At 32.5% G+C, this 23,698-nt stretch overlaps 1 protein-coding gene across 1 annotated transcript in view; it reads left to right on the top strand.

Moving 5' to 3' along the window:
• Positions 1-23,344, top strand: part of LOC113520173 (uncharacterized) — a 40,780-nt gene extending 17,436 nt beyond the window's left edge. Inside the window, exons 2-7 of the mRNA XM_052902825.1 lie at positions 4,143-4,348; positions 7,986-8,139; positions 14,601-14,718; positions 17,813-17,979; positions 20,006-20,068; positions 21,217-23,344. Coding sequence (XP_052758785.1) covers positions 4,143-4,348; positions 7,986-8,139; positions 14,601-14,718; positions 17,813-17,979; positions 20,006-20,068; positions 21,217-21,290 — 782 coding nt within the window. The 3' untranslated portion in view covers positions 21,291-23,344. The remainder of the gene's footprint in view (positions 1-4,142; positions 4,349-7,985; positions 8,140-14,600; positions 14,719-17,812; positions 17,980-20,005; positions 20,069-21,216) is intronic.
• Positions 23,345-23,698: the final 354 nt, after the last annotated feature.

Here is a 23,698-nt window from a genome sequence, read left to right as displayed (position 1 = left end):
TTGAATCGAAGCATTTGGCGTTCCATTTGTTGTAATAACAATATAATATTAAAACCATTTAATGTAATCGTCTGCAGATCGCTTAAATGATAAAAAGACTATGATAGTAGGAGGTGTTATACCACACCATTGTTTCTGCCTACCCTAATGGGAGACAGACGTGACAGATATATATATATGTATGTATGTAAAAAATCTATTATTCTTATAAAATATGGTTACAATTAAAAAAAAAAAATAGCTTTTACTTGACTGAGATATGTTTACTTAGCGGGATAAAAAGTAACGTATATTCATCTCCATTCCATTTAATATCTGTATATAAAATTATATAAGGATTGGATAAGCTGTTAAAGCGCTATAAGGTAACAAACAAACATACTTTCAGTTTTACATTATTAATAAGTATATTTGAATGCTTCGAATTCGAATTGTTTATAATATTACTTAATTTAACATTAAACAATATTTGTATAAGCACCAAGTTTAGTATTGATTCGTACATTTGGCTGAGTCTGTCTTATGAGAAACAAGATTCGTACCACAGCAGTGTACCATATAAATGCTTACTGAAATTAACATAGGCTTTCTAGTACTAGAAAAAACTGTTATTTGATTAGTTTATATAAAGTATTTTACTTTTAGTAAGTTACTTCTATCTTATCTATTTATTTAATATTGAAAATTAATTATTTTTTTTTATGTAGAAAAATAAATTATCAGTTTTCTGCATCTATTACTAGCCCTCGGAGATCATCAAAAATTAATAATGAGATTTAAATAAATTCTTATACATATTTTGTGACATTAAAATAAAAATATTTAAGCCACTTATTTATCAATCGACTTTAAAAAGAAGGAGGTTATCAATTCTTTTTATTTATTTATTGTTAATGAGGCAAACGAGCAGACTGTTCACCTGATGGAAAGCGGCTACGGTCGCCCATGAATATCTGCAACACGATAGGAGTTGCTTGTATGTTGCTGGCCTTTAAATGTTTCTAGACGTGATTTTTTAAATTCCCCTTATTATATTGTGAGGGAAAAATTGAAGACGGAAGCTCATTCCACAACCTAGATGTACAAGATAGATATGAACGGGATGCATGGAAAATAGTATTATGTCATGCACCCAAGAAATGGAGTCGAACTTCAGTTTTATGGCGAGAGGTATGATGGTAAAAGGGATAACGATGGCATCAGGTTATAAAACAACAATTATGTTTTTTAGCTAATAAAAACGTCTATTATAAACCTATTTGGCAAATTCTTTTTGTCTGAAAAAGTATATTTATAAATTTTATCAAAATAGCTTCAGTAGTTTAGTTTCGAAATCAAAATAGTTGATTTTGCCTCAACTGAAGTTATTTTTTGTGGAACACAATTTTTAATTATTTCAACAGCTTTCTAATTCTTGTTTAATCATTTATTTTTTATTTTATGCTTATTTTATTTGTAGTCTTTCGTGTCGTAGTGTACTTTTCCAAGCTTGTGAACTAGGCAATGGGTGTGTTTGTGGATATATTGCATAATGTTTTCTATAAATAGAAATCCGGATTTGGTCATTTCTATGGCTTATCTGTTATAATCCAAACGTTTGAAAAAGGTTTAGGCTGGGATTCTATTTGAGATTCCCGGAACGCAGTCAAGCATGCAATAGGCAAAAGATATTGTTAAATTTTATAGAAACTAGTTTTTATCCGCGACTTCGTTCATGTGACCAATCTCTTCTCTATTTTAAAAATTACGTGCGTATGGTTTCATGACGATTAGTCGAGCCGATAAAGTACTAAGAAGTAATAAATAAACAAATTCAATTATATGCAAGGGTTTTGATAAAATAAGTTGTTTGAAAGAGATTGCTTAGCAATATGTCTGCCTTTTGTATCACTTTTCTTTAAAATTTACTGTATTTTATTACTGTTATGTAAATTAATTTATTGTATGAACTTTATTATTTTTAATTGGTGCAATAAAGTGTAAATAAAAAAATAAAATGAATAATATTTGTGCCATTTCATTGTACATACTCCAAAGCAAATACTTTAGAATATCGTTTGTCCTTAGTGACTATTTTTTTTTAAAGGATGATAATGGAATGGTAACCCCACCCGCGCTATCGATATACACCGGCGGGGCACCAGTGAGGCATGATAGATGAGGACGAAGCAGGTCAGTTAGCCCATCGTGACGAATTCAGCAATCAAGATGGTTTCCAGAGGGAACCGCGAGGAGATCGACCTGATAGAGTTTATTGCTAGCAACGGGATTGGTAATCCCCATTGCTAATAATCCCTTATCCCCCTCCTGAGTGACTATTAACTGACCTCTCTCTGAACTGACTCTCATAAATCTATTTTAGCTATTGAACTATTTGATTTATTTATTTTATTCTTTATTGCACAATCAAATTTTGTACAAGTGGCGAGCTTAATGCCATATGACATTCTCTACCAGCTAACTATTAGTTAAAAACAGATATTTTGTCTTTATTTGTGCAAAATTTTCAATTTGCGAGAAAGGGACAAAAATAGTGTAATAGTTAAGTTTTTGTGAATAAGAAGGTAAATTAAAGTTTATAATTCAGTTGTATAAAGTAAGCATCTTCAGATAATCAGTATCAGAAAGGATTTTTAAAAACCTTTTTTGAGATAACCGTTCACCGTGAACGTGAATAATAAAAAAATGTCGTGTGAAAAAAACATCATCAAGGTTTCTTTCAAATGTATGAGGAAAAAAGTAGGAATATTCAGCCGAATCCCGGGAATTGATAGGAAACCACAAAACAATATTTTAGCGGAATCTTTCCTTCGATAATATGATGTTTCCGGATGAGAAAATGGCTAATGCGCTCGCTTGAATTCTCTCAATTGTCTGCCAGATTATTTGGGCAAAAATCCCGAGTCAATATGACATTCTTGTTTTATATGAAAGCATCGATCCAAGCATTGATTGGTGTTCGCTTGTAATGAATTGAATCATTATGAAAATAAGCCTTATTTATATTATAAATTAAAGTGTGTTTGTTAAGTAGTTTTTGACATCTTGTTGGCTTTAATTATTCTTTATAAAATTTCCTACATTGATCAAATATATAACACGAAGAAGGGTATAGGTTACTTTCTCTTTTGATTTAATATTTTATTTTCTATAGAAGTTAATATATTTTAGTTTTACATTCTTTTTTAATCAGTAATTTACACTTTATTGAAACATTTAAAAAATAATAAATACAGTAAATTTTAATGATAAATGATACATTTTTTTTATTAAAATTAAATAGATAGTTTTTAATCTAATTGGTTATTATTTATTGAGTACAATGGACATTTATATAAATCTCATTACAATAAGTTTTGATGGTGAGAATTTTAATGAAATTTTCAATCTGCGTATTTTGTCTCTTATCAATTTTGCCGCAATTAATACAGTTTTATTTTAAAATTCTTAAATTATAATTTATAATAATAATAATTAGCAGTTATAAATATCTATCAGTCTTGGCATCTTTTATTGCTGAACATAAACCTAAAAAAGTGTAATTTGTAAAACATATATAACGTATTATATATTCTAAAGTGTATATATATACCTACTGAAAATACTCCCAGGTAAAAGGATTGTTAGGAATTGGGATTTAAAAACCCCATTGCTAGCAATATACCCTACTGAGTTGACCTCCACGTATTTCCCCATAAAAAGTATTGTTTTAACTATATTAAACAACTTTGTTGAATTCGTCACGATGAACGAACTGACATGCTTTTATCCTCACTTATCATCTCTCACTGGTGCCCCGCTAGTGTATACTAATAGCATAGATTGAGTTACCATTCCATTATCACCCATTAAAAAATATACTGAAAATTTTATAACTATATTACATATTTGCGTCGTGTGATCCCGGCACAGCATGGGCCACCATTTCCTTCCTATTGGTGTTGTAAGAGGCGACTAAGGGAACTTAATGGTCGACGGATAGGCAGCAGTGGTTCTTTTAAAACATTACCAAAGACTAACTGCGGTTGCCAATGTACCTGCCAAGCGTGGCAACTACTGGCAAAATCTCCTTTATGACGAAGACCTACGTTCAGAAATGGACAATTAACGACTAATATAATAATAATATAATGTATTTGCAGGTGTCCAGTCAGTTCGCATCATCTACATGCGCGTACCAGAAGTGGTACAATACGGCACCATGGATTCTGTGACGTTGGATTGTGACTACGTCACAGATAACGTGATGGGACTGGTCGTTAAATGGTTCTATATGGACAAGTCACAGTTGGTATATCAATGGATACCACCGCAGAAGCCGCAAGCATTAGGCATCTTGAAAGACAAGGTACATCTATAATATATATAATATTTTCTTATTTGAAACATGTCACAAAGCATGCGTGGAATAATGATGGTCGGAGATTGATGGCTGATATGGTAGGTTGTAGAACTTTTGGTTACAATAATAGTAGTATTGGCAGTCGTATACAAATTAATGGCAGCGGAATTGAAACAAAATAATTGTAACAAATTTCGTATGCGTGGATTTAATTTTTAATAGGTCACTTCTAGATGATGCGTCATGACAATATAATGCATGTTTTAAATTACGTCTTCAGGAACATAATTGTCAAAACCGCATAACATTTGGTGTAATAGTTTTTGGGGAAGAAATATACAGACTGACAGACATTCCTAAAAAATATTCTTATTAAGACTTCTTATTTAATGTTTTCTTAAATATCTCCCATATACATTTTATAGACACAATTTTATTATATTATCAAGATTACAGAAGAAGAAGGAAGAAGAAGAAGCGAAAGAGGTTTGTTTGAATCGAAGCATTTGGCGTTCCATTGTTTCTGCCTACCCTAATGGGAGACAGGCGTGACGGATATGTATGTATGTATGTATGTAGCAAAATTACATTATTAATTTGTTATTCCACTGAACAAATATTGTAACTAATAAAACAAGATATTAGTGTTAATGTTATATCAGATTTTACAAGAACTGTTAATTTTTCTATTATTATCGTTAATTATAGTGGTAATTTGTTAATTAATAGATTTCTCTTGTATCTTGTAAACGTTTCAAGTTATAAATATAATAATACATCATTTTGTGTATTAATGTAAATATTTTCAATTAATTTTTTGGCAATAGAAACACCAGTAACAAATCAAATTAATCCTAGTGACTTTGTACAGGGCAACTCTGTCTCCTTCGTGTTTCTACCGTGAAGCAGTTGTGTTTGTATGGCTATGTTTCGGTTTGAAGGATGGGATATGAATTTACGGGGTACATATTTTCAGTGAATTTACGGGGTACAGAGGAATAACACCTGAGTCCTGGGGGAAAGGAATTGTTAACAATGGAGTTTGATAGCCTCATTCCTAGCAATATGACTAGCTATATTGCTGATTATATTAGGTCGACCTCCACATGGTTACCCCTGGAAACCATCGTGAACAATTCTTTTCGTCAAAAAAAAATTCGTCACGATGGGCTAACTGACCTACTTCATCCTCACCTATCATCCTTTACTGGTGCCCGGTAAAGGATTTATACCATTAGCGTGCCGGTGTATACCGATAGCGCGATAATTAAAAAAAACAACCTGAATCCTCGGGAATGGCGACTCATGGAGGGTATCATGGGCGAAACAGTATACTCTGTTATGTCCATGGTACTGTTCATGTCTATAGGCGACGGTTACCACTTTCCATCTGGTGGGCCCTCAGCTTATTTGCCATTCATAGTCTGACACATTGTTAATATAGTTGGAGAAGTATGGGCATACTATGTGATATGTTCACCACTATGAGAAAATTTGATAAGTCTTTGCTTACCCCATTAGGAGAGCTGAGTTTTTAAGATCGATTCAGAAGACAAATTCTTTCAACATTAAAATGAAATGAATTTATTTTGCTAGAATGTAGGTAATTTTGATAATTTACTCATAGTCTGTTTATCAATAAATTGCTTTAACTTATACGATAAAAATATAGGTATATATTTCACCAGCTTTCCGTTATTTTTGGCATTACGAAGTCCTATTGCCACCCACAACGTAACCTGGCCTATACATTTGACGCATAAATGATCTGATTATCACTAATTCAGTGTTGTCAGATGCGAATTTTGAATTTTTCTTCAAATTGATATAATTTTACCCTATTATTTTACCCTATCGCATATCTAAATATCGTTTTTTTCTACATGTGCTATAAAATGAACGACGAAAAACAGCAGGTCATTCTTTCCGTTTCTATTTTTACCTCCCCTTCTCTTTACGTTATGCACCTTGTTATATATTTTGTTATATTGTGTACCTTATTTAACTATAAGTTTTAAAACTGTTACTTAAAATTTTCAAAAATTACCCAAATTTCCAAAAACCCATTTCAATTTTCTCCAAAAATTTTTTCAAGAATTTCAATTCTCCAAAAATTCGCGAATAGAAAATTTTTTACCCAAAATTGTGAAAAAGAAAACACCTAACCTGGCAATGATGTAGTGATTATTATTATATTTTTTTTTTCAATGTTCTTTATTGTTATATGGTTAGCGTTTGTGTGTAATAGATGTACTGTTTTCTCTGATTTTTGGCATCACAAAGCCACGGTGCAATGTGACCTGGCTTACATAATATATTACCTTTTCTACTTGGCGCACAAAGTCAATGGACCGGCATTGTCTAACATTAACCACATATTTTCAGTGACATTGATGGATGTGGGAGCAAAGAGGGGGACGCCCCCGTCATATCTACATTAACGTATCTACAGTGCTTCGACAACTTTAAGATATTTGGCGATTTTACGAATTTTCTATTTAAACTTAGGTAATCAAATGACTGATTGGAGCTGTAAATTAAAATAATGCATTACAGTTTCGAAAGTGAATTGTGGTTTATTATCCAGAGACGTAAAACCACAAATTTAAATAGGATTGTCACCAAAAACAAAGATTTGTGGTTTTGGAAAAATAAGATAAACTATTATCTCTTTTTTTCGTATTGTCATCACTATCCCTAGGTTTTCCTTAGAGACTGCACTATGGGGTTCTTCAAAAAGGGTATATTAAGGTTTCTTCAGGATTGGCAACGTGCACGTGATGCCCCTAGTATTACAGGCATCCATAGACACTGTAACCATTTACGATCAGACGGGCCACTTGTACAGTATGCGGTGACAACCTTTGTGGTATAAAAAAAACTATCATCACTACCTATCCATGATTCACTATTGAACAAAGGTCTCCCACATATTACGTACCCTTTGCCTTATTCCAAAGTACAATCCTGTGCCACGTCTGTTCAGCGAGTCCTTGCAACATTCTCTTGCGGGTGTCGCTGCAACTAGAACCTTTTTCCCCATTGGTTATTTTTTGATTGAGCTGTACAGCCGGTCCTTTGACACTTTAATTTACAAATTCTCCTTTCCATGTCGGTTACTTTAGTTCTCTTGAGAATTTTCATGTTTCTTTCTCTTGTAGGATGTGAAATATGATCGCAAAAATATATCGATACGATACTTGACCCACCTGATAGAAAGAGACAACTGTTGTTTCTAGACATAAAGAGAACAATGGACGTCACAGAATAAACTATGAGGACTAGGGGGTTATGCCTCTATACCTTGTAACGTCACTGCCGTATCACTCTTTAATTTGGAACCCAACCAGGCATACACAGCTACTTCACGGTAGAAATATGGAGAGGACAGAGGAACCCATGAAGATAATTTTTGTATAAATCTTTCATTTGTCTTTATTAATGTGGTAACCAGACCGCTTGGTATAGAATTTCTATAGTTTTCCTACTCTTGTATTAGTGTATTGTGTTTTTGCTTCGTTGTTTTCTAATATCTTGGGGATGAAATTAAATCTGATACATTATACTATCAGCTAAGAAATAATAATTATGCTCAGTCATTACACGTTTACGTTGGAAATTAAATAAACTTTATTGTTCGCAGTTGGATCTCAACTACAAATCATCCCATAACCCATACGCTCAGCACAGGGCGTTGCGTATAAAGAATCCAACCCCAGAGCTCACTGGGAACTACACGTGTGTCGTGTCGACGTTTCTAGCTGAGGACCAGAAGACAAAGCCTATGACTATTTTTGGTGAGTTCTCCTTACTAATGACTGTAGCAATGTAAGGAAGCAAAAGAGTTTGTTTGTTTAAATGTGCTAATCTCTGAAATTAATATTCGGATTTAAAAATTCTTTATACATTTGATATATCACATCTTGAAGAAAGATAGGATATAAGCTATTTAAAATCACAATAAGACTATGGATGAAGCCACGGGATATATTCGTTGCTATTTATAAATCAAAGCGATTTTTTTGGTTGGTACATTATAAATGCTCGTCCAGTCGTCATGAAATTTATGGTAGAATATATGCAATATATCCCATAAAAACTGATATAGGACTTTATCTGCATGAAGAGAAGACTTACACATGCATTTTTATTAGTCTCCAGAAACTGCAACATTTGAGCAGAACATTGGGTATTGCATTGAATTTTGAGATATTCGAGGTGATAATCATGTTTATAGATGACAATTACTATTTTCCATAAAGTGGGCTATTAACTTGTTTCTCAAAACTAAGTATTATAAAAAAAATATAAAAAACTGATGAAACTGTATCTCTCAAGGCTGATCCAAACAAATTTTTAAAGTTTCAGACTATTTTTTTTTTATTAATAATGTAACAAACTCGGTTATTTGTCGTCCTATATTAAACCAGGATTTAATTAAAATACAAAAAATGTTTTTGAAGTCTTTAGATTTGGAGTTGTTGAAACAAATATTAAATTAAAAACGTACATACAGATAAATCTTACTGAATGTTTTAAGGTACAGAGTTTTACATCAGGTTATTTTATTTTACATTTTATTGAGTCAAATTAGTTAATATTCAACGTATCTTATTGCTACGTAAGCAACCTATAATAATACTTGAAACCAGAAATGTTGTTAGTTTCGTACTGGTAGTATGCTTTGTGAGCTGAGATGAAACGGAAATTACTTCACACAAGTTTGCGCGCTGATGCAACCAAGTCTCGTCTAGATGAACAGGCTGGTTTATTTATAGAAGTTACAGCAAAAGAGGAAGCAGAATTAATTGATTCTAAATTCATAGATGTAGCTGAAGAAGAAAATACTAAATTAATAATTGTAGCTTGATTGCTATTTATTTATATTATAAGGGGAAAACATTTGTTTGTTGATAAGGCATGAAGAAAAACTACTCAATTGATTGTTAAAATTCTTTCACCTATAGAACATTTCATTTTCCATGAGTGTAGTAAGATTAAAGGAATTCAATGATAGAGCGTTGAGCATCAGCGTACCTATTCAAGTATCACCAAAGCCTAACGAGTAACATGATGATTACAGTACATAACTAGCGATCGAGCTCGGCTTCGTACAGGTAAATCGATAAAAAAAAGTTTTTTTTTTTATCTGAAAGGATATACTTAAAGATTGGTTCTATTTATCAAAATCAGTTTATTCGTTTACTTTTCAAATCAAATTGTTTGGTTTTGATTTGTGGAACACGATCTAAATGTAATATTTTACTTTGCATTCATCATTTATGTTGTAGCCCACCTAGGCTATCAGAATATTTTGAATAGACATAATATATAATTAGACGAATATCACAAATAAATAATACAAAGGAATCCATTAAACACAAAAGTAAACAAAGCACAAGAGTCCGAAAAGTAAAAGAAAAACAATGAGCGCGGTGAATTACTACTTACTGATCGTTCATTACAAAACAAGTCGAACTAAAACAAAGGCAAAGATGGGAGGCTAATGGAATACAAATGGCTATTTCGTTTATAATACGATAAAATCCATCAATATTTGAAGCGCGATGAAGATTTAGATAAAATAGAAGTGATATTAATCTTATTTCAATTCCAATCAGCCGTCATCTGTCCACTGCTGAACATAGGCCTTCCCCCTAAATAATATGGGATTGCCAGTTGAAGCCACACTTGGCAGGAGGGTTAACAACCATAATAAGGCTTTGAAAATGTTTTGGAAGGAACGTCCGAACAGGCCATCCCTCGATCATCAAGTTTCCTTAGTCGCCTTTTACAACAACCATGGGAAAAGAAAAAGTGGCTTATTCGATGCCGAGACCAGACAACAAATTGCGCTTACGTTGAACTTATTAGATTGTTAGATGAAATTTTTGCAATAAACCTATCAGAGTGTAAAAATTTTGGTATTAAGTCAGGATATTGGTGATTTTTTATAAAAATAGAAGAGTCACATGAATTAGAATATACCTTAATATTAAAAATAAAATAAATATGCGCACAGCTTTATTCCCAAAGACGTTTTATAGATAGATGACGTAAATAGTTTAACTAAAATATTTTAGTAACAAACGAAAAATTCCTATGTCTACCGCATTACAGATTCCAGTCGATAGCATATTGATTTATTTAAAATATTTTAGCGGCTGGAATTTGAACAATCTATATACTAAAAATGGCATCCCTTGCAATTTTATATATTACAAAATAAAATTTACCGCGAGTTTCAAATGCAATGCTTTTAGAGTTCAAATTTATTCCGTACCTTTTCTTAAAGCAACATCTAACTCAGCTAAATCTATGTTCTGATATCTCGGTCGGTCCTGAGCAATAGTTTGGCAACTGTTAGGCATTTCAATAAATTAGAGCACTTTGTTTAGAAACCTAAGCTTCTCAATAAATTATAATTTAATGGCCGCTTTTATAATTTATTGTAGCATAACATGATATTTTACTATTTTAAGCGACGTCTTAAAGAAGATTCTCACTTTGGCTATAGTTTCTTGAGACTATAATATCCAATTACGTCGAATTATTCTTTTTTTAAACATAGAGAGTAACCAACATACAGATTACCTGAAAGTAAGTGATTACCATCGTCCATAGGCACTTACAACATCAGAAAATTTGTAGCTGTGTTTCTGACCTTTTAAGAAGGAATATGCTCTTCTTTTCTGTTCCGTTCCATGTAGTCTCAGCTTTAGAATAGATCACACCTTTCTTAATCGTGGGTGTCGTAGGAGTCGACTAAGGTAGGGCGAGGAATGGGCAGCAACACCCGTCCTAAAATATCCTCAAAACCTAACTGCGGTTGCCAATCTGCCTGTGAAGCATGTCAACTACTGGCAAAACCCTCGAAACTGGAGACTTATGTTCAGCAGTTAAAGACTGATATGGTGACGATGATGCTCTTCTTTTGAAGGTTTTGATTTTTATGACTCTGTACTAATTGGTACAGAGGTTAATTTTATACCAAAGGGAGACTTTGTACAAAAGTCGATTGCTTGGGTACCTCTGTCCCATTCATGTTTCAACCGTGAAGCAGTTGTGTTTACATGGCTGTGTTTCGATTTGAAGGGTGTGATATGGTGTGAATTTACTGGGTACAGAGGAATAACACCTGAGTCCTCAGGAATGACAACCCATGGGGAGTATTATGGGCGAAACAGTATACTCTGTTATGTCCATGGTACTCCTCATGTCTATAGGCGACGGTTATCACTTTCCATCAGGTGGACCGTCAGGTTGTTTGCTATTCTAAGTTGTATAAAAAAAAATTGGTATTTTTAATGTGTTTCTTTATTTTTATAAAATTTAAAAATTTTGTTCAACTAAAAAAGACAAACACGGAGTTTCTTACCCAGTCTTCTGTGTTGAAATTGGACTCGGAATTGGGTGGTAAACTCTTCAATGAACTATGTAATATTATTTTACAAACTTAACATTTTAAATACTGTAGAATATTTTTCTTGTGCAATTTAGAATAGCGAATAAGCTGACGATTCATCTGCTGGAATATGGTAACCGTCGTCTAAGGGGGGAAAGGGATTGTTAGCAATGAAGTTTGACAGCCCCATTGCTAGCAATATGCCAACTATATTAGGTCGACCTCCACGTGTTTCCCCCTGGAAACCATCGTGAACAATTCTTGTTGAATTCGTCACGGTGGGCTAACTGACCTGCTTCATCTTCACCTATCATCCTTCACTGGTGATTTGCCGGTGTATACCGATAGCGCGTGTGGGGTTACCATTCCATTATCACCCATTAAAAAAAAACCGTCGTCTAAAGACATGAACAGTATCATGGACATAACAGAGTATACAGTGGCGCCATAATGCACTTAATGCGTTATTATTTCTGAGGACTAAGGTGTTATGGCTCTTTGCATTGCCATATCCAATAATATTAATTATTTAATTTATTTCTGTAAAAAAAATCAAGTCCATTCTATTCTATTCATGTCAAGAAATCGTATGATATCGTGACGCGATAAATAACAAAAGCAGCCGACGTATACAGGCTTATAATAATTTTGTGTTTGCAAATATCATTTATAAACGCAAGTACCTAATAATATTTCTAGTGGAAATATGTATCTTCGTTTACATATTATCGTATCCATTACCGCTCGCGTGATCGCCAACCGTTGAATGTTGACTAAACCATGTCCCAACTAGTACTGCAATTTGACGTCAACTGATTCGAAGGGGTTTATTTAATAAAGGTTTTATTATTTGTAATTAAATTTCCGATTGTTGACGCGATGCGATTTCAGGTAAATAGTGGTTTTATCGTCGAAGTTTTAATATGAATGGTATCGTGTCACGATATATCGGAAGAGAATAGAATATAATTTTGCATTCACGAGTACGACGAAAGATTGAGAGAACAAGAATGACGTCTTTTTTTGTGGCTATTTATTTATTTATTCTTTATTGCTCTACTTAAAGAATAATATAATAGAATAGTGCAAACAGTGGTTTTATTGCTAAAGCAATTTCAGAAAATTTTTGGGTAGTGTAATTAATAAAAAAACGCTAGTATTGTACGGTATGGTATATTTTATGATACATGGAATAAAAAAAGATTACGGCATACCCGATGGAAGTGGCAATTGTTGCCTATAGACAGATACAGTGCTATGAAAATAACAGAGTACACTATGCTACCCAAACTTCATTTCTTGTCATTCTTGATGTCCAATTCGTTGGTATGTCTCCGTATCCTGTAATTTTACTGCCATGATCTATGCATCAAACTAAAACACAGTTGCTTCGTGATAACATGAGTGGGATAGAGATACCCGTGCAGTATTTTTAAAAAGTTTTCCTGTAGTAGATGGAAAGTGGTAACCGTCGCCTATAGATATGAGCAGTACCATGGATATAACAGAGTATACTGTTTCGCCCATGATACTCCCCATGCGTTGCCATTCCTGAGGACTCAGATGTTATTCCTCTGTACCCAGAGTAAATTCACGCCATATCCCACCCTTCAAACCGAAACACAGCCATGTAAACACAACTACTTGACGGTAGAAACACGTTTGGGACAGAGGTACCCAAGCAATCGACTTTTGTACAAAGTATCCCTTTGGTGACTACTGGGATAAAGTAAAAAAGTGAGTGTGACCATTTTTTTTAAAATATGGTTTAGGCGGTAGTCTTTTATCATCATATCAGCTGTTAAGTGTCCACTGTTGAACATGGGCCTTCCACATAAGCGGGAGTTTGGCCAGTAGTTACCATACTTGGCAAGTGGGTTGGCAATCGCAGTTAGGCTTTGGTGATATATTAAAAAGGGAAGCTGCTGCCCATCCCTCGACCATTAAATCTTTTTAGTCGCCTCTTACGATACTCACGGGAAAGGAAGGTGTGGCCCATTCTATACCCGGATCTCACGATTTACACTTTATGATATTTAAAATTCATATTTTATGTTAGGACAATTAATTTAACGTTACTGTATACACTTTATAAGCAATTATTATCGTGGTTTCCCGACAGAATTGGTTATCGTCCATTCCTTTGGGATATTTGGGAGCTTAGTTTGATGTTTATGTCATAAAACGATACAAAATTTCAAGTTTCTGACCCCAGCGGTTTGTTATCCCAAGTCTGTGTCCTTGTCTATCCTAAATTTAATACCGTTATGTTTAGTTGAACGGTTAATACGTCATAAGGTAACAAACAAACTCACTTTTGTATTTATAATATTAACTAACTTTTACACGTGACTACGTCTACGTGATCAGGATATGTTTACTGACCAGGATAAAGATTAGCTTATATTTTCTTCCGTTCTATATAGTAAGGTGTATACCAAATTTCACAGTGACTGGTTAGTTATAAGGCAGCGATTCCTAAAATGGGTTCGACGGAACCTCGAACTTAGATCCTGGGTTGCGTAAAAAAGTCACCAGGGATCCGCAAAATTACTTATACAGTAAAACAATTTCAGTCTTCACATTAAAAATGAAAGAACGCTACAAAATGTTATACTTTTAAAATATTTCTAATAAAAGTTATTGTTTTTATTCAAATTACAGTGTTTTTAATTTGTAATCGTTTGATATGGGGTTCGATAAAATAAAAGGTATTTGGTGAGCGTTCCGTTATCTTAAAATTTTAGGAATCCCTGCTGTAAGGTGCTATAAGGCAACAAACAAACAAACTCGCTTTTACTTTTATAATATTAATAAGGATAAGTAAGGATTAAATAAGTATTTTTGTTACAGTGCCAGAAAAGAGATTTGAAATGATTGTAGATAGGCTGGAGGACGGATACCTGAACATCATTTGTACTGTGGAAGGAGTGTTCCCTAGACCCGAGCTAGTTATATTAGTTGCTAATAGGTATGTATTTTAAAGATATGTTAATAATTGAACCTCGTGTCTTTTTCTGCGTGTTTTAGGGCAATAAGTTTCAATTATTTAATACTGAGTTTCATGTATATATATCATGGCTGTGTTTCGGTTTGAAGGGTGGGATATTTCGTGAATTTACTGGGTACAGAGGAATAACACCTGAGTCCTCAGGAATGGCAACGCGTGGGGAGTATCATGGGCGAAACAGTATACTCTGTTATGTCCCTGGTACTGCTCATGTCTATAGGCGACGGTTACCACTTTCCATCAGGTGGGTCGTCAGCTTGTTTTCCATTCTAAGTTGTATAATATATATATATATATATATATATATATATATATATATATATATATATATATATATATATATATATATATATATATATATATATATATAATTAATATATAATTATACAGAAATTATTAGACAAAATAAATATAGAAGTTATAAAGGAATCACTTATAACTATTTGTCATTCAAAATTGTACGAAAAAGTTGATACGTTTTTCTCGAAGCATTTTTATGGAGACACTATCTATATAATCCAAGATAAGCGTATACTGGACCCGTTATTTATATATTACCCCCTTATTAATGAATGTAAAACCTCCTACAAACCTATTAACTGTTACACTGTCTTGTTACTTTCTTTAAAATTAGGAATTTAGTGTTTTTTTTTTTATACAACTTAGAATGGCAAACAAGCTGACGGCCCACCTGATGGAAAGTGGTAACCGTCGCCTATAGACATGAGCAGTACCATGGACATAACAGAGTATAATTTAGTGTAAATGAAAGAAACAAAACAGTTCAAGGCTTAAAATAGGTTAATGAGAGATTTGTCATTTTTATGAATAAGGGGGTATATATAATTTGCTATTCAAAGTTTATCTACAACAATTTTCAATATAGCATTAGATCTACCTTTTTTACCAAAAACTTTTTGTAACGTGGTCAATAAAGAATAAATAAATAAATATTTAAAAAAATTTACATTCTTCTGATATTACAAAATGGGACCCTTTTTCAGCATGTCGCCTATTTGGTCGAAATATGTCCATCTAGGGTAGTCTCTACCGACATCTCCGTTCATTCTCGCTCGATAAATCACATTCATAATTCTTCTTTAATCCATCCTCTCCAAACAGCCATAGAATAACCTTGTCCCGGCTTAATACTTAGTAAGCATGTTTTTTGTTTTAATTCATGCGAACAAAGCCTTATCTACGTTGTAGTATTATTAAGATTGGTACATTTTTAATAATTATATTGCATACAGAGTACAATCTATTTATTATTAAGTATACTAAGAAATAATTCTTGTAACAGGCAAGTTCAGTTCCCATTTGCATTGTTGTTGTATTTTTTTAAGAGAGAAACTAGCTGAAAACCAGCGTTGTGCAGCTGTTCACATTACACTGGGACACTCGCAGCATCAGCTGAGCCAGTTCCTTTTGCCTAATATGAGACGCTTCTCATATATGTAATATTTTTGTATTTTATTCTATTATCCGACAACTAAATAAAAGGAGGTATATAAATATAAAAATATAACATGTTCGTAAAATATATTCACTCATTTGCATATAATATAGATATATAATATGTTTATTATGTTACAGTGATATGTTTGTAGAAAAATATTTGGGTTTGTTGCGACCTTCCAATTATTTATGTACGTAGGATTGCTACAGATACAAGTATTGAAATCCTTGGAATACAATATCATTTTATTCGCCAAATTGGCTCGCTAACAACGACTTATTCTGTTCTTGTTGTTGTAGACTCTTACAATAGATTATGACAAGTAAATTATATTTTATATTTTAGTAAATTATAATGTAGAATTATTAAATTATTAAAAATATTTTAATAACAGCAAAATATAGTATTAGATATGTATTAATATACTCGTACATGTAATTACAGTAAATTTTTATCAATGTATTATTTGTATTAATAATGCTCTATGGTTTTTGGTAAATTTATAAGACTCACTAAAGAAATTAATTAAATATTTATTTATATATATATATATATATATATATATATATACGCGCACACGACAGCGCGCGCGCACGCACGGACGCACGGACGATTGCACGCATGCACGCACGCTCGCACGCACGCACGCACGCACGCACGCACACACACAAACACACACACACACACTATTACTAACTATAATTAAATATTCTTATGAATTATATCTACAAAATTATACTAGTAGTGGAGCCTATATAGATTCACAAATTACGAGTATCATATTTTTTCTACAAGAAAATATTATTTCATATTACTTCGAATTCGCAATTTTTTTTTGTATAATATAATGGCTAACGAAACGTGCGTAGTGTTATATTATGTGGTCGTACATACGAGTATTAACATATTTCTTACAATTGAACTACATAATTCAGATATACCAAGTGAGTCGAATAAGTAGCCAGAACATTTAAAATATCTAGACGAGTCATGCATTTCGTATTTCGGTTTATTGAATTGGTATTCCGTCTATTCATTGGAATGTCTATGTTTGCTATTCAAATTATTGATATTTTATTATTAAAATTAATGTTATATCACATTACAATATATTTATCATCGTCATCATATTAGCTGTTGACTATTGAACGTACGTCTCCCCCTATAGGGAGGAAGGGGGGGGGGGGTTGCCAGTGGTTACCATGCTTGGCAGGCGGCTTAGTAATCGCAATTAGATGTTGGTGATATTTAACGAGGGGCGCTGCTGCCCATCCCTCGACTATTAGGTTCCTTAGTCGCCTATTAAGACACCCACGGGTGAGAAAGGAGTGGCTCATTCTATGCCAGGAACACATGATGAATAATATATTACGTTACATTATTATATGAAGTAACTAGTTGTATCCCGTGGGTTTGCATGCGTAAATCGGTACATAATATATCCTATATGTTAAGTCAGGCTATAATGTATCTGTGTACCAAATTTCATTCAAATCAGTACATCCGTTAAGCGTGATTGAGTAACAAATAAATATTTAAAGATCAAAATATGTTAAAAAAATTACATTTAAATTGAAAGTGAATATTTGTCATCAGGTCTGTTAAAGCTAAATCATCAATCAACATCATCAACGGACGGTATACGGCGGTGACGAGCGCCGTGGTCAGGATAGACGCCTTGCCACCTACTGTTGAAGTTCTCTGCGATATGCAAGTTCCACTGGCTAATTACTTTAGCAGAAAGAGAGATATATTTTATAGAGGTATGTACTATATTTATGTCCTTTTCCCACTCATCCTTTCCAAGACCTCAAAAAAAAAAAAAGAAAATATAACATTAAAATAAACAATAAAAAATAGAAGTGGCAAAATGCTGGGCCACCTTATATGGAATGACGATTTTTTAGAGAGCATAGTAGAAGGGAAAATAGAGGGCAAAAGAGGAAGGGCAAGACCGAGGAATATCTATATGGAACAGATAAAGAAAACACTAGATGTCATGTCGTATAGAGAGGTCAAAGATATGGCCTGGGATAGAGCTGGCTGGAAGTAAATGCATTAACTAGTGGCATCGACAAAAGGAAACTTTTAAATGAAAAAAAAAATGTGTTATATAATAAATTCCATTACAGAGTAGGAGTACGACATTGTACTAATTTTTATGACTAGAATATCGTATGGGACTCGCTTGGCCTGCATGGTAATTTTAATTTATTTACTACGTGTATCTCGCGGTTTCACTTGCATAAATCAGTATATAAAATAATTCTATATACTAAGTTAGGACATAACCTACTCGTGTACCAAATTTTGCTCAAATCCGTTAAGTAGTTTATGCGTGAAAGAGTAACATACATATATCCATTCATACATGCATCCATCGTTACAAAGTTTATTATATTTATAGAACTTAAAATATCACTGCATAGTATAAAACAAAGTCGCTTTCCGTCTGTTTGTACCTATGTATGCTTAAATCGTTAAAACTGAATTTGATGCGTTTTTTTTTTATAAATAGAGTGATTCAAGAGAATAGTTAAATGTATAATACAGTAGAGGAACACTGATAATTTTAAAGGTTTCTAATGTAATGGCGCAATATGCACCCGTGCGAAGCCGGAGCGGATCGCTGGTTACTTATAAAACCTAAACTTGATGCATACAATTCCAGATTCTAGATCGAACATGGAATTTACAATCTTATTTATGCGAAGCACAATTTAAACTTGGTGCTTCGGAGGTCGCTGCTAAAAATATCTCAATCCCCAATGGCAAATATTTTATAACCACAAAATTTATTCATAGAGACACATTATACTTTTACGATTATATTCAAGCTCCGAGATAAGATTTCCTTGGAGATATTTGTGGATAAATGTATTGCAGTCTATCAGCACAAGGCATATTGCATAGCATACAATAATATTGTTGTTTATGAATATCATATGATCTAAAGATACCATTACGAATGCTTTTAATATATTAATTAATATATTTATTTAATATATAATAATGGATTAAATATCATTTTTGAGCAGTTAACTGTCAACTGCTGAACATAAGCCTTCCCCATAAGGGGAGTTTTGCCAGTAGTTGCCACGCTTGGCAGGCGGGTTTAGAGATGTTTTAAGAGGGACGCTGCTGCTGCCTATTCCTTACTCTTCCTTAGTCGCTTCTTACGACACTTACTGGAAAGAAAGGGGTGGCCCATTCTATGCCGGGGCACAAACAACATAGAATACACACATATGAGCTGTCAACGCTCTCATGACGGATTGGACCAGTCTTTCCCAACATCTACCCATGAAAGGCGACTGCGGTGGGATAAAATTCCATTCCATTCCATCCCTGCACACTTATATTGTTAGCTATTTTTGATTGAATTAAAAAAATATTTTCTAGAAATAATGTAGAAATGTAATGTAAGTAATAGTAAGTAAGTAATGGCAAAACAACGTTTGCCGGGTCATATATATATATATATATATATATATATATATATATATATATATATATATATATATATATATATATATATATATATATATATATATATATATATATATATATACTCGTATACTATAATAGTTAATCATAAACAGAAAAAACAGAAAATATCATTAACAGTATAACTCAACCAGTGATTTACTTCTATTATGAATGGTTATTAATCAGATATTTGCTTAACTAACCATCAATAATGACCACAAGTAATGACATTTTTGAATTATTAATATTACAGTTAGTTTTTTTTTTTATATATTTTTGTTTACACCTTTCTGTTACTAGATCCACCGCCAACTACCCCGGAATCACCAAATTCGAGATATAGCCAGCTGGACCGCGATACAGGTAATAAACTGTATATTTATCGAATTATTAACACTACAATTAAAAATGACAGAATTTTCATCATGCTTCCTATCTAATTGTTTATAATTACTCCTCTCCATTCAAAGGTTGCCTGGAAGAGATCGCTTTCAGCGGTAAGACCATCCATTGTTTTCTCCCTTTGTTTATTTCTTGTAATTGTTTGTATCTATAATAAGTTCCTTTATTACTGAGAGACGGGTTGTTTTATGTAGAAAAACCTGTGACTCTGCGACCTTTCCATAATCTTTTGTACTTGAACTTCTCTTAAAGTTCTTTGCCACGAGTACTTCTTATAGGATAGGAATGGGTATGTAAGTAATAAATACTCCACTGTAATCTTTTGGAGGAAACAATAAAGAGTCTATATACAATTGATATCCTTAAATTATAAAAAAATGCTGATGATTTATTTTTGATACTACTACAATAGTATTAATATTATAAATAAGAAAATGAGTTTGTTTGTTTTTAACTCTTAGCATTTTATTGACTGAACCAATTGCCCGATATTTAATACATGTGTACTATATGGAATGGAGAAGAACATAAACTATTTTTTATCCCATTTACTGAATATAAAAAGTAAATAGTTTAAGATTTTGATTAATATATACCAATAAACTTAACGATTGAAACGAATCTACCGAAATCGGTTCATGAATCGTAAAGATTAGTAAGAAGAAGATAAAAAAAACAAAAGATGAATTGAGCATCTTTATTTATTTACTCGCAGAACCACATTCCGCAATGGCAAAATCTTTAATTACTATATTTTTGTATCAATAATTTCCTTTATCAAAATAGACTACTAAGATATTATGTATTATTTATTTATGTATCAATATTTTAAGTATGTGAGGTATTTTATAAAATTAGGGTATGATGAGGCTGACATATCCTTATAGGATAAAAGCCTCTAAATAAAAAGGATAAAAAAAATCTTTGTCTATTGATACTTCTTGTTATTTTTGGATTAAGTGTTTACCTGCAGTGTATTTCTAATTTCTCTCTATATATGATTTAAAATACAAAGTTTTAAACAAACATAAATAACAACAAATGAAAGTCAATATGTTTTATTTATTAATTTAGTCACATTTATTTATTTCTGATCTTTGTTGTTGCAGGTTGTTCAACCAAATCAACACCAGAACTGATAACAATATTGCTTATATGTTTATTAAAATTTCAGCTCAGATGATTTATCTTATATTGAAAATTCTAATGTAATGTGTAAAATATGTATTTTGTATTTAGTTATTAGAATATAAATAGGTTAAGATTAATGAAATCTGTGATTTTAAAGTATTTAATATAATTATGTATTTTTTATATACTTGTATAAACTTGCGTACAAGACACACGATTAGATGGCTCAGATTATTATATATGTATACATTAAGGTGAAATTGAAATCAACAAAACCATTTTGAAATATTTTGGGGTTGTTCTACTGTCATTATTCGACTAGTAACATTACCATTTTACCAGAGGGAGACTTTGTACAAAAGTTGTTTGCTTGGGTACCTCTGTCTCATTCGTGTTTCAACCGTGAAACAGCTGTGTTTGCATGGCTGTGTTTCGGTTTGAAGGGTGGGATATGGCGTGAATTTACAGAGTACAGAGGAATAAAACCTGAGTCCTCAAGAATGGCAACGCATGGGGGGTATCATGGGCGAAACGGTTAACTCTGTTATGTCCATGGTACTGCTCATGTTTATAGGCGACAGTTACCACTTTCCAACAGGTGAGCCGTCAGCTTGTTTGCCATTCTAAGTTGTATAAAAAAAAACTTTGAAAAATATCTAGTTTCACTGCTAAAATATTATATAGATATTTTGAACGATTCTTACTTTTAAGACTTCGTCTGAGTAACTTGGCCAAGTTATTTTTTGTTTCATGAATGTCAATGTCACTGAATTTTAGTTTAATCTATATTTTACTACTTATTCTGTGTATTTTTTTTCGATGTTTAAAAACTAAATATTTTTGTATACTATAAACAAGAGTAGAATATATTTACTGCATGGTTTGTTGAAACAATCGAATACATCATCAGAATTTCAATTAAATTATGACCACACCTAATTAATTGGATGTACTAATTATACATATAATTAAGTGCAGACTACACTGAGAGCTAAGTCAATTTAATTTTATTTGGCATAGCTCACTAAGCATAAGTGTAAACCACACTTAGACTGCACTAAGCGATAACTTCATTTAGTTCAGCTCACTCAGACTACATCTAATTATGCAAGCTGAGCAAAGATACATAAACTAAATTATTGAGTCTGTACAGAAAACCAGGATTGAAGGAAAGATATAGTAATGTTTCTCTATCTTCACCCCAGACAATGAGAGATGGTTCGTTTAGTAAGTATTGCCAAATTATCTAGCTCATATTGTTGATTTAGTTCGCTTAGCTTAGTTAGGTTTTTCCAAAAAATGGGTCCTTCAAAAAACGAATAAAGAGGTTCCTTCGGGGTTGGTGACGCCCCTGGTATTGTAGGTGTTCATAGGCTATGGTAACCGCTTACCATCATGTGGGCCATATGCCATATGTTTGCCAGCTCAGTGCTTTAAAAAAAGTTAGTTATTTCACAGATATATGACAGTATGCCACAATTACGTGCACAAAGTTATAGAAAATTAAGTAAGTTTGTTTAGCTAAACCAAGCTTAACAAAGTTAATTTAGTTTAGCTTTCAGTGTGAACAGAGCTTTAGGGTCATGGCGTGAAGATAAAATGATAGATAGACAAAATCTATGTGATAATTTTTCACGAAGTGACACATCGATAATATCCTTTCATGATGTTGAGGATATGTTATTTTCAGATTTGATGAATCGATGCAATAAATATTGGAGCACAGTAATTACTCGCATCGATAACTATCGAGTAAACGTGTTCGAATTTTATGTATTCAAACTAATGATAATGATTTTCAATTTAAAGTACCCATCTTGTTATTTTAATAATATTGTGAACTAGCGACCCCCCTGGTTTTGTTCGCGTAGATAGATAGAAATTCACTAAATCTTTTTGAACGTAACTGGCCAAAAATGAAGATGTCTATTAGCGGAAACATTTTCAATATCAGTTAAGTATTTTTACAGTTTATCCATTAGTTTAGATAAGAAAATTTGTAAGAAATGTTTGTGTTGTTATTCTTAAATTTGAATGAATTTTTTTTATACAAATGGGCCACCTACTGGATTAGAATATTAGACATTTTATGTCTATATATATATATATATATATAATTTAATTTAATAATCATTAGTCTAATTTTAGAATAATCATTTATTTATATATAATATATTGGACATCTCTTTGTTATGTTATTAATATAATCTCAATTTAACATCATCATCATTTTGTTGATAGATAGATAGATGCAGCTGACATGAAAGCTTAAACCGAAATATAGCACAAATATTCTTTTTTTTTATTTCTCGAAACTACAGCAAAAATTATATAGTTATTTTTTTAATGGATAAAATAAAAAATAAATCTGTCTGCGCTATCGGTACACGGACAGGCATCAGTGAGGCATGATAAGTGAGTATAAATCAGTCAGTCAGTTTGCTCATGGCGACAAATTTA

Source organism: Galleria mellonella, unplaced genomic scaffold (assembly GCF_026898425.1).
Source record: "Galleria mellonella isolate WM207_F2 unplaced genomic scaffold, CSIRO_AGI_GalMel_v1 utg96, whole genome shotgun sequence".
Classification (NCBI taxonomy): domain Eukaryota; kingdom Metazoa; phylum Arthropoda; class Insecta; order Lepidoptera; family Pyralidae; genus Galleria; species Galleria mellonella.
Note: the sequence above shows the minus strand (reverse complement) of the source record. Positions and strands in the feature narration are given on the sequence as shown.